This window comes from Saccostrea echinata, unplaced genomic scaffold, assembly GCF_033153115.1.
Source record: "Saccostrea echinata isolate AGI-Se365-2 ecotype Australia unplaced genomic scaffold, CSIRO_AGI_Sech_v1 ptg000003l, whole genome shotgun sequence".
Lineage (NCBI taxonomy): Eukaryota > Metazoa > Mollusca > Bivalvia > Ostreida > Ostreidae > Saccostrea > Saccostrea echinata.
The window spans coordinates 11,102,836-11,118,595 of record NW_026889752.1 but is presented as its reverse complement, the minus strand read 5'-3'; the positions used below and the strand labels follow the sequence as shown (position 1 = coordinate 11,118,595).

The 15,760-nt window shown below is 35.4% G+C and overlaps 2 protein-coding genes across 3 annotated transcripts in view; one reads left to right on the top strand and one right to left on the bottom strand.

Annotated features, from left to right (window-relative positions):
• The window catches only part of LOC133178574 (uncharacterized), a 50,340-nt gene that overhangs the window by 18,860 nt on the left and 15,720 nt on the right, over positions 1-15,760 (top strand). For both annotated transcript variants that reach the window (XM_061313288.1, XM_061313287.1), the window contains 2 exons: positions 13,011-13,115; positions 15,518-15,685. In XM_061313288.1, the coding sequence (XP_061169272.1) occupies positions 13,011-13,115; positions 15,518-15,685 (273 nt within the window). The remainder of the gene's footprint in view (positions 1-13,010; positions 13,116-15,517; positions 15,686-15,760) is intronic.
• On the bottom strand, positions 7,918-12,437 carry LOC133178875 (uncharacterized). The gene is made up of 2 exons (XM_061313543.1): positions 11,227-12,437; positions 7,918-8,005 (listed from the first exon to the last, which is right to left on the bottom strand). Exons 1-2 carry the CDS (start codon positions 12,435-12,437, stop codon positions 7,999-8,001), a joined length of 1,218 nt encoding a protein of 405 aa, XP_061169527.1. The 3' UTR covers positions 7,918-7,998.

Below are 15,760 nucleotides of genomic sequence, written 5' to 3'. Positions count from 1 at the left end.
TGTGAAATTCCTTTAAAACGCTACTCCTCCTACAGTTTTGGTCCGATTTCAATATAACTTGGCACACAAGTAGACTACACTAAGATACATAATTTAGAGCATCGGTTTTTGATTTCGATGGACGGTGTTGCCATGGTTACTAAAAATAGAAATTTCTGTGAAATTCCTTTAAAACGCTACTCCTCCTACAGTTTTGGTCCGATTTCAATATAACTTGGCACACAAGTAGACTACACTAAGATACATAATTTAGTGCATCGGTTTTTGATTTCGATGGACGGTGTTGCCATGGTTACTAAAAATAGAAATTTCTGTGAAATTCCTTTAAAACGCTACTCCTCCTACAGTTTTGGTCTGATTTCAATATTACTTGGCACACACGTAGACTACACTAAGATACATAATTTAGTGCATCGGTTTTTGATTTCGATGGACGGTGTTGCCATGGTTACTAAAAATAGAAATTTCTGTGAAATTCCTTTAAAACGCTACTCCTCCTACAGTTTTGGTCCGATTTCAATATAACTTGGCACACAAGTAGACTACACTAAGATACATAATTTAGTGCATCGGTTTTTGATTTCGATGGACGGTGTTGCCATGGTTACTAAAAATAGAAATTTCTGTGAAATTCCTTTAAAACGCTACTCCTCCTACAGTTTTGGTCCGATTTCAATATAACTTGGCACACAAGTAGACTACACTAAGATACATAATTTAGAGCATCGGTTTTTGATTTCGATGGACAGTGTTGCCATGGTTACTAAAAATAGAAATTTCTGTGAAATTCCTTTAAAACACTACTCCTGCTACAGTTTTAGTCTGCTTCTAATATAATTAGGCATACAAGAAGACTATACTAAGATACATAATTTATTGCATTGGTTTTTGAATTCGATGAACAGTGTTGCCATGGTTACTTAAAATAGAAATTTCTGTGAAATTCCTTTAAAACGTTACTCCTCCTACAATTTTGGTCTGATTTCAATCTAATTTGGCACACAGTTAGAATACACTACGATACATAATATGTATTTCTGTTTTTTTTATTTGGGTGAATGGTGTTGTCATGGTTTCCGGTACTAAAAATAGAAATTTCCGTGAAATACTTTCAAAACGCTACTACTCCTAGTTTTCATTTGATTTCAATATAACTTGTCACAAAAGTAGACTACATTAAGATACATAATTCTATTTATTGTTGCATGTTGCAATGTTTCAAATCCAAGTGCTACTTTTCTTTTGTTATACAAACAGACCAGTAGAGCTACAGTCTCATCAGAGACTTCTGGTTATTTTCATGGATTTGCTATTTTGTAGCATTTTCATTGCCTTGCGTTTGTTTTCCCTGAATTTGTTTTATTCCCCAATTTTTTTTGTTTCTGGACATATTAAACTTTGATTTCACTTTCCATGTTGTTTTTTATATACTGTCTGATTTTGTTATCACTGCTATCCGATAATATATTATTGGACTGCTAATTATTATTATCAGACGGCTACAGGTAAATTTTTAGACTGCAAGAACAATGGCATGACATCACAGCAGTGTTTTTAATTAGGGCCCCGCAAGGATTTGCGGGTGCCCTACAGTAATCACTCTGTCTGTCTGTCCGTCTGTCTGTCTGTCTATCTGTCCGTCTGTTATTCTTCCGTCCACAAATTTTCTGTTTTTTTCTAATAACTTTTTTTAGGGTTGACCAGTTAAGTTCAAATTTGGTATGTTGGTTGAATAGGCAGTAAGACATATTTTGATGCTAAGTTTGGTTGTCTGTGTCATCCGGTTTGGAGCTGGAGTGGTGGGGTAGATTCCTTAACTTTATATAAGAGTGAATCGGCAAAGAGAGATAACTGCTGAGAATGTTCCTATTGTAAACTATGAAAGGCTGCAATGAGTCTCTTGGGATTAATTAACTTTTCTCTTGAAGAAAATCCAAAGCATTTATCTTTATCTGTCACATTGAGATTAATTAACACCTCTGTCTGCAAATGAAGTTTGTTTTGAAGTTAAGGTCAATTCTGAATGAAGTTTACATTCTCTGATATGTCGATTTAAATAATGTTCATACTGTATTTTGGTAAAATGCACAATGAATTATTTATGATTTTATTGAATTCTTAAAAACAAGATATAGATAAAGATATCTTTTTTATAATTATTTTCTTTTTTCTTTCTTTTTTCTGCCTTATGTAAATTCAAGAATACAGGTAACTCTTGATGGTTCGAACTTTGATCTCTCGAAGTTCTTGATCGCTCGAAGTGAGCCTCCGGTCCCGAGTTTTTCCCCTATATAACTAAGCAAATTTATTCTTGATTTCTCGAACTCTTGATCTCTCGAAACCCTTGATCCCTTGAAGTCAAAATGCAGTCCCTCTATGTATTTTCTAATTTACCCTCAATACCTCGAAGTGGTTATGTGTACACAAGGTTGCATAATTAACACCTTTATCTGGACATTTAAATGGTCCCAGGCAGAGGATGCGGTACTCAAGGAACGGGGTGTTTTTTTTTTTTCAGGTGACACTAATACTGCAAGGTGATAATTGATTTATAATAAATCATATTTTGCCTATCTGCTTTAAAAATAATTAAGATCGACTGTCTTACGATAATTTAGAGATGCTGCGAAAAGTAGAAATTGATTACAAAACAAGACACTAATTTAATTTTTATTTCAAGTCAGTTAAAAGTTAGATAAAAAATGTAAAGTCGGAAACTCTGCATAACCTCAATCTCAATATTATGACTACTGCAGGACAAATACTTACAGATCATGTTTGGTGTCAACATGTACAAAAAGTCAATGCTATGTACGACGCTGTAGAATGTCGTTTTCATTTTACAAATGCGTAGTTTGATGTTCGTATTACATAAAATGAATAAATATGCTTGAAATGACGATATAATTTTTTTGCTCCACTCAGTTTAATAAAATATTCACCTAAAATACGAAAAAACATCGTTTTTTTTTTTATAAAAACCAAGTACTACATGGAATCATTGCATCCGGTAAGACTAGTTTTAAAAGCTGTCAACCAACCAGGAAAATTCCGGACTCTTGAAAACTCGAACTCTTGATCTCTCGAAGTTTTTCCTCGGTCCCGCAGACTTCGAGGTATTGAGAGTTACCTGTACTATTTATTTTAAGAGGTAATCAGATAATTAGGAGTGAAACGGTTCACCGCGGTATCGATGCACCGCGGTATTTTTTCTCGGTTTGATACACGGTGCAAAATCTCTAATTTTCGGTTCGGTTCATTTTTCGGTCGGGATCGTTATTCAGTCGGGTTTGGCATAAGGTATAACACGTTACTCAGTATAAATAAGTATAGAAAACGTAAATGTTTGATGACTGATAGCTTGTAAAATAATTTTTGACAGTCAAACAATTTTAATCAATTTCTTCTAGTAAATTTGCAAATAAAATTCGTAAAATATGTGACTAGATTTAGAAAAAGAAAGCATAAAACAACGTTGAATTTGTTTCCTTCTATCAAAATGTATCGTATCGAAAATAACCGAACCGAGACAAAATTATACAATACGTATCGAACCGTGAAGGAGGTGTATCGTTTCACCCCTACAGATAATAACCTCATTCTATCGTTGCTGAAAAAGTTCTTGTTGTAAATTTAGAGGAAAAGGTTGAGAGAGCAGTATAATTAATCCCCTGGGATTAATTATCTTGCTGGTTGCAGAAAATCTTAGAGGGTTGTGTTTCTGTCACTTTAAGATTAATTAACACCTTTGTCTGCAACTGATGTTTGTTTTGAAGTTAAGGTCAAGCCTGGGTGATATTTGCATTCACTGAAGACTGGCATTTTAGAAAACACATGCTTCATTCTTCTTTAAATATACATTTAATTGAGTCATTATAGATATGATGTTTTTACTGCCCTATGTAAATACATGTACATGTACAAGGATACTATTTACAGGTTGTTGGATATTTAGCAGTTGCTGTTGCTTATTCTTCTTTATATATCTATCCGTTTTTGTCCGTCGGCGTGCGACGTGCGTCGTGCAATGTGTGTTAACATTTGAACATTTTTAGCTTCTTCTCTGAAACTGCTCAACCAATTTCAACTAAATTTGGCATATAGCATCTATGGGTGAAGGGGAACAAAAACTGTGAATTTCATGGTCCCTGCCCCCCTGGGCCCCAGGGGCAGGGGTTCTGGTGTTAGGGTGGGGCTCTATTGATTATATAGTGAAAATGCATTAATTCATTGAAAATCTTCTTCTCTGCTCCTGGGTATTAAATAAACTAAGTATATAGTTATGATGAGTAAGAGTGCCTCTTCCAAAATTGTGAAATTCATGGCCCTTGGGTCAGGGATTCTGGTGTTAAGGTGGGGCTCTATTGATTATATAGTGAAAATGCATCAATTCATTGAAAATCTTCTTCTCTGCTCCTGGGTATTAAATAAACTAACTAAGTACATAGTTATGATGAGCAAGAGTGCCTCTTCCAAAATTGTGAAATTCATGGCCCCAGGGGCAGGGATTCTGGTGTTAAGGTGGGGCTCTATTGATTATATAGTGAAAATGCATCAATTCATTGAAAATCTTCTTCTCTGCTCCTGGGTATTAAATAAACTAACTAAGTACATAGTTAGGATGACAAGAGTGCCTCTTCCAAAATTGTGAATTTCATGGCCCCTGGGTGAGGGTTTCTGGTGTTAGGGTGGGGCTCTATTGATTATATAGTGAAAATGCATTAATTCATTGAAAATCTTCTTCTCTGCTCTTGGGTATTAAATAAACTAACTAAGTACATAGTTATGATGAGCAAGAGTGCCTCTTCCAAAATTGTGAATTTCATGGCCCTTGGGTCAGGGGTTCTGGTGTTACGGCGGGACTCTATTGATTATATAGTGAAAATGCATTAAGTCTTTGGAAATCTTCTTCTCTGCTCCTGGGTATTAAATTCAGTACCTAAGTACATAGTTATGATGAGCAAGAGTGCCTCTTTCAAAATTGTGAATTTCATGGCCCCTGGGTCAGGGGTTCTGGTGTTAGGGTTGGGCTCTATTGATTATATAGTGAAAGTGCATTAATTCTTTGAAAATCTTCTTCTCTACTCCTAGGTATTATTGAAACACATTATATGCATAGTTATGATAATCAAGGATACCTCTTTCAAAATTGTGAAATTCGTGGCCCATGGATCAGGGGTTCTGGTGTTAGTACGGGGCTCTATTGATTATAAAGTGAAAATGTTTTAATTCTTTAAAAATCTTTTTCTCTGCACCTGGGTATTATTTAAACAAACTAAGTACAGTGTTATGATAAGCAAGGATGCCTCTTCCAAAATTTTGAAATTCATGGCCCCAGGGACAGGAGTTCTTGTGCTAGGGCGGGGCTATATAGATCCTATAGTGAAGGTGAATTATTTCTTTGAAAATCTTCTTCTCTGCTCTTGGGTATTAAATAAACTAACTAAGTATATAGTTATGATGAGTAAGAGTGCCTCTTCCAAAATTGTGAAATTCATGACCCCAGGGGCAGGGATTCTGGTGTTAAGGTGGGGCTCTATGGATTATATAGTGAAAATGCATCAATTCATTGAAAATCTTCTTCTCTGCTCCTGGGTATTAAATAAACTAACTAAGTACATAGTTATGATGAGCAAGAGTGCCTCTTCCAAAATTGTGAAATTCATGGCCCCAGGGGCAGGGATTCTGGTGTTAAGGTGGGGCTCTATTGATTATATAGTGAAAATGCATTAATTCATTGAAAATCTTCTTCTCTGCTCTTGGGTATTAAATTAACTAAGTATATAGTTATGATGAGTAAGAGTGCCTCTTCCAAAATTGTGAAATTCATGGCCCCAGGGGCAGGGATTCTGGTGTTAAGGTGGGGCTCTATTGATTATATAGTGAAAATGCATCAATTCATTGGAAATCTTCTTCTCTGCTCCTGGGTATTAAATAAACTAACTAAGTATATAGTTATGATGAGTAAGAGTGCCTCTTCCAAAATTGTGAAATTCATGGCCCCAGGGGCAGGGATTCTGGTGTTAAGGTGGGGCTCTATTGATTATATAGTGAAAATGCATCAATTCATTGAAAATCTTCTTCTCTGCTCCTGGGTATTAAATAAACTAACTAAGTACATAGTTAGGATGACAAGAGTGCCTCTTCCAAAATTGTGAATTTCATGGCCCCTGGGTGAGGGTTTCTGGTGTTAGGGTGGGGCTCTATTGATTATATAGTGAAAATGCATTAATTCATTGAAAATCTTCTTCTCTGCTCTTGGGTATTAAATAAACTAACTAAGTACATAGTTATGATGAGCAAGAGTGCCTCTTCCGAAATTGTGAATTTCATGGCCCCTGGGTCAGGGTTTCTGGTGTTATGGCGGGACTCTATTGATTATATAGTGAAAATGCATTAAGTCTTTGGAAATCTTCTTCTCTGCTCCTGGGTATTAAATTCAGTACCTAAGTACATAGTTATGATGAGCAAGAGTGCCTCTTTCAAAATTGTGAATTTCATGGCCCCTGGGTCAGGGGTTCTGGTGTTAGGGTTGGGCTCTATTGATTATATAGTGAAAATGCATTAATTCATTGAAAATCTTCTTCTCTACTCCTAGGTATTATTGAAACACATTATATGCATAGTTATGATAATCAAGGATACCTCTTTCAAAATTGTGAAATTCGTGGCCCATGGATCAGGGGTTCTGGTGTTAGTACGGGGCTCTATTGATTATAAAGTGAAAATGTTTTAATTCTTTAAAAATCTTTTTCTCTGCACCTGGGTATTATTTAAACAAACTAAGTACAGTGTTATGATAAGCAAGAATGCCTCTTCCAAAATTTTGAAATTCATGGCCCCAGGGACAGGAGTTCTGGCTTTTATTGATTATAAAGTGAAAAAGCAAAATTTCTTTGAAAATATTCTTTTCTTCTTCTGGTTTAAAAAGCAAAGAAGCTAAGTGTATAGTTATGATGAGCAAGTGTGCTTCTTCCAGAGTAGTGAATTTCATGACCCCTGGGTCAGATGTGCTGGTGTGAGGGGTGGGCTCTTGATAATTTAGTGAAAATGCATTAATTCTATTAAATAATCTTGTTTGCTCCTTAGTGTTAAGCAGATAATCAAAGTGATTAGTTATGATGAGCAAACATATGGTCCCAGGGTCAGAAGCTCTGGTGTTTCGGGGATGGGGGTGGGGGGTTGGGGTTGGGGGCTCTATTGATAATATAGTAAATCTGTAGTAAAAATGCATTATTTATTTAAAAATCTTCTCCACACCTGGGCATATCTGAGGCAAACAGAGTAAAAGTTTTTATAAGGAAGGGAATTTTTACCAGATTTTTGAACATCTGGACCATTTGGTCAAGTGTTCTGGTCCAGGCCAGGGCTCTATTAGTTTGTATTCTACTGAGAGGAGTTATTCCCCTTTGCCATTTACTTTTGATAATTTATCACTGTAAATAATGTACTTGAAAGGTAAATAGAATAAGAGAATTATGCAAAAACTTTTATTGTATAATACAAAAAGTACTTTCATAGTTTTAATGATCAGATAGACTTGTAAGTAGTAGATAAATAGAAATGAGACAAAAATAACTTGTCTTATTAAATATTCATCAAAGACCAAGAGAGGCCAATGTAAGAGATTTCAACAAAGGATTAAAATAGTACAGAAGCATTGATAATTTGTTAATATACTGTATGGTGATAGTGATAAATTGTAGATTTCATAAGCACACGTAGTGTGTGCAATGGAATCCTAATTTCATGAATAACCTGAGATAAGATATGAAAGTGTTCTCTCCGCTTGACTCGCCGCTAGGTGACGCTATAAATAGCCATATAAAAAGTCTCCCTATAGAAATTTACTCATTCTTCGAATTGGTGAGGGAGTACAACGTAAACCTTACATTGTAAGGAAAAACTAAAATGAAGTAAACTCTTAGATTGATTTATTCAAATCACAATTATATTCAACAAAGAAATCTCTTCTTTCTTTATAATTGTCCAGTCTTCTTATGATCTGAAAAATATCAGACAGTGATGAGTTAATATCAGACAGTGATATAACCAATGCAATACAAAATCAAAAGGTAACGGGAAGGGTGGGTGGGAACACTTTCATATCTTATCTCAGGTTATTCATGAAATTAGGATTCCATTGCACACACTACGTGTGCTTATGAAATCTACAATTTCATTTCATAACCTTCGATAAGATACTTAGTGTTCTTTTAAAGCCCTTATTATTACCTTTTCAATACTGAATTTTGAAAGCTCGACTTGTGTACTGGTTTACAATAAAACCTGGCAAAGGTACTCTCCTTAGCCCAATGAGCTTGTTGCATAATTTCAGAAACAGAAACTCCTGCCAAATAAGCTTTTGATACTGAAGCTGACCTAGTGGAATGAGCTTTAAACTGGTCAGTGTTAATACCAGCTTCAGCCATTATGGTTTTTAACCATCTAGAAATAGAACTAGTTGTCACTGGGTGATGTGCTTTTACATAACTCAGTAACAACCAGGATCTGTCTATGTTGTCTGAAACATGTCTAAAATCAACTGTTCTTTCTATATAAGATCTAATACATTCTACCACACATAAAGTGTTTGTCTCAAAAGCAGTGAATACAATAGAATGTAAAGGATTCCCTGGCTTGCAAGTCTTTGTAGGTTTAGACAATTTAAATGAAATGCAGTCACCAGAATCTATCATGAAATTCACATTCAACTGGTTAAGTTCTGAGGCTCTGCCAGCCGAGGTCAGAGCAAGTAATGCCACTAATTTACACGATAACTTTTTCAGACAAAGGCTTCTGTTATTACCTAAGTTATCAATAAACTTGAGTAAAATGTCTACATCCCAAGATTCTTGATATCTTGGTTTTGGGGTTCTCATATTGAAAATAGCTCTCATATGAGTAACAATTAAAGGATGTTGTCCTACACGTTGACCCTCTACAAGGGCATGGTTTTTGGAAATTGCAGATCTGTAGGTATTAATTGTCCTGTACTGTTTGTTCTCATTGTACAAAACAGTTAAAAACTCTAGAATAGGTTCCAGAGGGGAGTGAATTGGATCAAATGATTTTGAACCACACCAGCCAACCCACTTTCCCCAGGCACTTTTGTAAGCTGCTCTAGTTCCTGGTCTCCATGCTTGGGAGTGTAAAGAGGCAGCTTCTCTAGAAAGAGACCTTGTTTGTATGTGTTCCCCGAAACCATCCATGCGGCTAGATGAAGGGATTTGTCTGATGTGAGAGGATGAGGTAAGCCTGTTGGAGATGTTAACAGTTTGGGATATGGTGGAAGAAGGACTGGGTTGTGAATTAACATTTCTAACAGAAGAGGATACCAGGGTTGAGCTTGCCAAACTGGTGCTATCAGTACTACTGATTCTATCTGTTCCTCCCTTATCTTCCCTAAACATTTGCTTATCTGACTGAAGGGGGGAAATATGTAAGCTTTCATTCCCTTTCAAGAATGTAGAAAAGCATTGATCCCCCTGGCCCCTGGGTCTGCTTTCCAACTGTAATATTGAGGAAGTTGATGGTTTAGACGAGAGGCAAAAAGGTCTACTTTGCACCACCCTAGAAGATTCATAATTTGATTGAAAATTGGTTTGTCTAACATCCAATCCCCTGAATCTTGCTGATTTCTTGACTCCCAGTCTGCTTTTGTGTTCAGAGATCCGGGAATAAATTCTGCTACTACTAGGGAGATTTGATTTACTTGACACCAATCCCATATTTGTTTTACCAGATGATTTAGTAATGCAGATTTTGTTCCGCTCAATCTGTTTATGTGTGCTACAGCTGTTATATTGTCTATTTTTATTAAAATTTGAATATTTCTTTTTGATTTTGCAAATGATTGAACTGCCAAAAAAGCTGCCAGGAGTTCTTTTGCATTTATGTGATAGGATTTCTCTACTGGGGACCAAAACCCTCCTGTGCTTTGAGTTTCGTATGTGGCCCCCATTCCTAGGTCTGAGGCATCTGATGTGAGAATCATTGAGGGATTTGAAGCAATGATTGATTTCCCATTTGAAATTTCTAACTGATCTATCCACCATCTTAGTTCTGTTTTTACCCCACTTGATATAGGAATCATTGCTTCGTAATGTTTGTTTTCTAGTAACCCCTTGATCTGAGTCATTTGCATGCATCGACATTGTAATTTTGCTGGAATTATTGCCTGCATTGTTGAAATTAATTTTCCTATCAACTGGGACATTTCCCTGACAGACAGACTTTCTTTTTTCAGAACTTGTGTACAGTTTTCTTTTATTTTTTGCACTTTTTCTTCTGGTAATCTGAAGAGCATATTTACGGAGCTTATTTCGAACCCCAAAAAAGAAATTTCTTGGACTGCGTCTAATATAGATTTTTTCCAGTTTATCATGAAACCAAGCATCTGTAAGAGATACAGTGTTGTATTTCGACTTTGAACCAATTTCTCTCTGTTTCTGGCTAGAATAAGTATGTCGTCTAAGAAGATTATGAGTTTTATTCCTAACCTTCTTAGAAGACCTACTACTGGTTTTAAAAGTTTTGTGAATATTCTTGGAGCAGAGGCCAGACCGAATGGAAGTGTCTGGAACTGAAACATCTCCCCTCTCCATAGAAATCTCAAAAACTTTTGATCCCTTTGATTGATTGGGACTGTCAGATATGCATCTTTCAGATCTATTTTGCACATGTAAAAACCCCTTTCCATTAAATCTTGAACCATGAACAGACCTTCCATCTTGAAATGTTGATAAAGAAGGAATCTGTTTAATGGTTTTAGATTTATTATGGGTCGATGTCCCCCGTCTTTCTTTGGGACTGTAAACATGTTGCTGACAAATTGATATTGATGGGAAGTAACTCTTACTACTGCATCTTTCTGTAGCAAACTTGTTATTTCTTCTTGAAGAATGTTGTCTTGTTCTGAGCTTAAAACGGGGGGATGAGGAATTTTTTCTTGAGCTGGATGACTTATCCAATCTAAAGAAACTCCCTGAACTGTTCTTAGAATTGTTAGATCTTTTGTTATTCTTTGCCAATTGTTTATGAAATACTTTAGCCTCCCCCCAACAGGGATTACATTTTCTTGATCTACCAACTGTAGATTTAAACCCAGAATTTCTGGAAAAATTTCCGATTTTTTTAGAACTACTACAGAAAATGAGCTTAACGCTTCTTCTGCATAAGTAAGAGTTCTTTCCCTTTCTAAATTTTGAGGTATATTGTCCATACCTGTCCGACTTCTTTCTGTAACTCTGGTTAGGTCTGTTGAACCTGTATCTTTGGCCCTCCGAAAATCTGGCGGAGGGCCCATCTTGAAAGGGCTGTCTGAACCTTTGCTTATTCCCGTAACTGGTATAGGAAGTAGAAGGTCGATTGTAAAAAGTTGACTTCTTTCTTTTCTTTTTCTCTGGCTGAAAAGCATCAACTACCTCGTTAGCCTCTTTTCTTCTTTTCCCTGTCTTTTTTAAGATCTTTATAAATTTATCACCAAACAGTTTACTCCCGCTTGTTTCTAAAGCTTCAGCATTTTCATCCAAAATGGCCTTAGCCTTCTTGTAATCTCCTGTAATTTTCACCGTCGCATTGACTCTGCGATGGTGATCAACTGCTACACTTGCTTGGCCAATCAAACAAACAGACTGTTCTAGCAAAGAACACATGTGGGTCACGTCAACGTTATCAACTTCATGAGACTCCCCAGAGGCAGTACGCAGATCTTCTAGAATGCCCCACAACTTAGAAAGAGGCCCCAAGGTTTTGTAAATTCTCGACTGAATATTTTGTGCCCCTTTGTCAGCTCCTTTATCAAACTGTTTGTTTTTCTTTTCCAGTAAAGGACTGATAAAAGAATCTAATTTTTTCACTTTGAAAAGATCACCTGCATCGGGTATTGGATACTTGTCCAAGATCTTAGTTTTCAGGGTTTCGTCACTGAAATATTTAGTAAAGAATGGCTGACAAAACTGTTCCAACCCATTGTCAAATTTTTCTCCTTTTACATCGTTATTAATGTCAAATCTTTCGTAAACTTCAATCGTTTCTGACGTTACACTTCTTTTTGGTTTTGAGGTGCTACTTTCGTTTTCTCTACTTCCGGTGTTGGAATTAATGAATTCCGAACCCGACTTCTGTGACTTACGAGAAGAAGCTCTAGAATCACTGCTACTCCTAGAACCGTCAGAACTTGAAGAATCTGAACTGGAGCCAGAACTCGAACTAGAGTGTCTCCTTTTCTTCGCTCTACTCTTACTGTGAGTTTGAGCTTTGGTGTGCCCACTACTAGGGGTTTCACCTTTATCAAAATGGCGACCATGTCGAGAAACGTGTTCTCTTGAATTCGCCGGCGAACTCGACCTAGAACGCCTAGTCTGCTCTCTCGACCAGTTTGAGAAGGACATGGAACTGTCTGGTATGCTCAATACATCCGAAAGTTTCCTCATAAAACCAAGGTCGAGGGAAAAACGTAAAAAACAGATGAACACGGACACCACGAAGTGTAGTGGACCGTAACAATTCCAGGTAAGTGTCGCTCACGAGCCAAATCGAAGAATGAGTAAATTTCTATAGGGAGACTTTTTATATGGCTATTTATAGCGTCACCTAGCGGCGAGTCAAGTGGAGAGAACACTTTCATATCTTATCGAAGGTTATGAAATGAAATTGGGAACAGATTAGAACCTTAATTATGAACTGTTAATGAATATTAAGACCAATTATTTTGTTGATCATGATCACCCTATTTTTCTTGCTTTTGGGGAACAAAGCTTCACCTTTCAGTTCATTTTATACTCTATGCATCCTTTAAATTGTTGTATCATACTCAGGTGACCGTTAAGGCCCTTGGGCCTCTTGTTCAATTTTTATAATCAAGTAAAATTTTCATCCTGTAATCTGCACCCTTATATTTCTACCTCTCGGCGGGGCCCTTGCTGACTGGTCAGATTTCTAGTTCTAGTTAAATTTAAATGCATGTAATATGAACATTATTGAGTGAATTATTGTGTTTATTTCAGAAGGTAATACTTGGATCAAAAATGGGCTTTTGAAGCTGAAAGTAGAGGTGACTGTTACCTCTAAGTCTGCAAGGCATTTACTTCCTAAACAGTTGATGCCAGATGGTAAGAACAAATAGTTATCTTTTTTCAAATTTGCAATTTAATAAATTTTTAAGCATGTTGGCTGTAATAGCAGGTTATTTCAAAATGAAAAAATACATCCAATTTATAGAATTACATTTTTGAATCATAATGGAATAAAGAAAATTCAAGTAATGGTTGATACATATTTACATGTAGGTAGATCAATATTAAAACATCCTAGCTCCATGAACATAGGAACAGCAAAATCTGATTCATGTTATTACACTTGCATAATATTCCACAAAAATCAGTTTTTATACGCCCATCTTAAGAGTGGACATATTATGTTATAGCGTTCATGTCCGTCCGTCTGTTAGCTTTTTCATGTCCAGCTCATAACTTTAATACTATAAGGCCTAGAATTATCAAACTTTGTCAGCTGATACATCTTGGGTAGAAGGTGTGTCATGCATTAAAAGTAGATCACTCTGGCTTTTAATTAAGATTCTGTGGCCAAATATGGAAAAATCCTGTCCGGCTCATAACTAGAAAACAAGAAGACCTAGAATCGTCAAACTTGGCCAATTTATGCATCTTAGGTAGAAGGTGTTTCACAACCTATTTCAAGGTCACTATGATCTTTAATTTAAGTGAAATTAAGGATAAACAACACAAACAAACTTTTTCTCAGAAATCAGCAAAATATCTCATAGATTTACATTCAAATAAGTAAGCTGACTAATATTAAACCAAGTAAAATTGGACATTTTTTAAAGATTTTGTCGCAATGTTTAAAATATATGCAAAATTTTGTATAGGATTATATAGAAAACAAAACAAAGTCGCATATTTAAGCACAAAAGAAAACTTACGATTTCTTTATATTTTAGGGATTTATTATTTATATCATTTCTATTCAAAATCAGTCAAAAAATATATATCAATCCAGGCATAAAATTTTTGTTTGTGTTATGTATCCTTAAGAAAAAAAATTATGTCTTTGACTTTTAAATTACACAATCCCTTAAGAAGAGTATTGCAGTATCCTTACTAAACAAATGTTAAATCTAGAAAATACTTATTTTTTATGTGCCCGGATCGATAGATCGGGGGCGCATATTGTTTTTGTCCTGTTTGTCTGTCTGTCTGTTGTCAACTTTAACCTTCGCCACAACTTTTGAACCATGAGAGATAGAGACTTCATATTTGGTATGCACACTCCACTAATTAAGTTCTTTCAAATGACACCAAGGTCAATGACCTTGTGACAGGTCAATGACCTTGTGACCTTGACTGTGACCTATATGCTAAAAATAGCTTTTTCGAACTTTGTTGCCGCCGGGTGCATAGTGTTTCACAAACACATCTTGTTTCATTATATACTTTACAGCAATCTGTAACAAATGTAATGTTATTAGAGAAATTCCACCTCTCCCAGGGGTGTAAATATCAAGCACTGGTCAAGGAGAATTTTGATAACAGAAAATTGCATGTCAAATTAGAGAGAAATTAATAAGTTTAGTGTGAGGAGATAACTGATAGAGCATCTCTGAACAAGCAGGTGTTATCTATGTCTCTTGGGAATTGGGCAAAGGAGCCTCTTAATTGATTATGTTGTATTAAATAGTTCTTGATGGCCAGTCTAACTCTCAAGATAAATTGTGTAAAGTAATTAAAACTAACTTGATATTGTATAATATAATTAAAACTAATTTGATATTGTATGATATAATTAAAACTAACTAATATTGTATGATATTTTTTATTTTAATTTTTACCTATATATTTACAACAAATTGCAGAGTGCCATATTTCTCATTAAGATGACAATTTTATAGTCTAAAGAATAAATATAATTTGTTTAGATGTTTTATTAGGCTGTAGCATTGTCAATCCATCATAAAATATACAATAAACAAAGCTGCAGATGGGCATTTGTTAAGCTCTAACAAAAACCAGTGAAGAAATATATGATGTATTATTTGTTAATAATTAATAATAATATAGGATATGTATGTACATCAAACATTATAAGGAATGGAAAAATCATCGAAATCTTTGTATCAAGGTTAACATGATTTTCTTGCACTCTAAACTTTTTATGATAATTGAACAATATTTGACGGGCAAATCATGCTGTGGCAGGGCACTTTATTGGAATCTTTTAAAAGACAAAGCAAATTGCTGCAGTTATATATAAATGTATGATTGTGTTCAATTGAGTTTCAAAGAAGATGTAGTTTTTAGCTCACCTGAGCTGAAGGCTCAAGTGAGCTTTTCTGATCACATTTCCCCATCTGTCTGTGTTAAGTTTTCTCTGAAATTTTCTTAAGGTTCATTTGCAAAAGTTGAAATAAAATTAATTGATTATTGAATAAAGAAAATTATGGATAATCAACATGAACTAATTTCCATATTTTACATGCCTTTTAAATTTGTAGAGCCTTTATCAAATGCAGTGCCTTCATCTCCACAAACTGCTGAAGAATTCCTCTATAATAAACTGCCAGAGGATGAGGACACAATGAATGGCAAAACTTTAGAAACAACAGGGTGCTTTATGGAAGAAGGGTTGGGAACATTGAACAGAGACAAAAAGCCAGATAAAGGTACATTTTATTTAAAGTCTGTTTTCAAATTAGTTGCTTTACTAACTCTTTAATATGTAATAATTGTCTATAGAT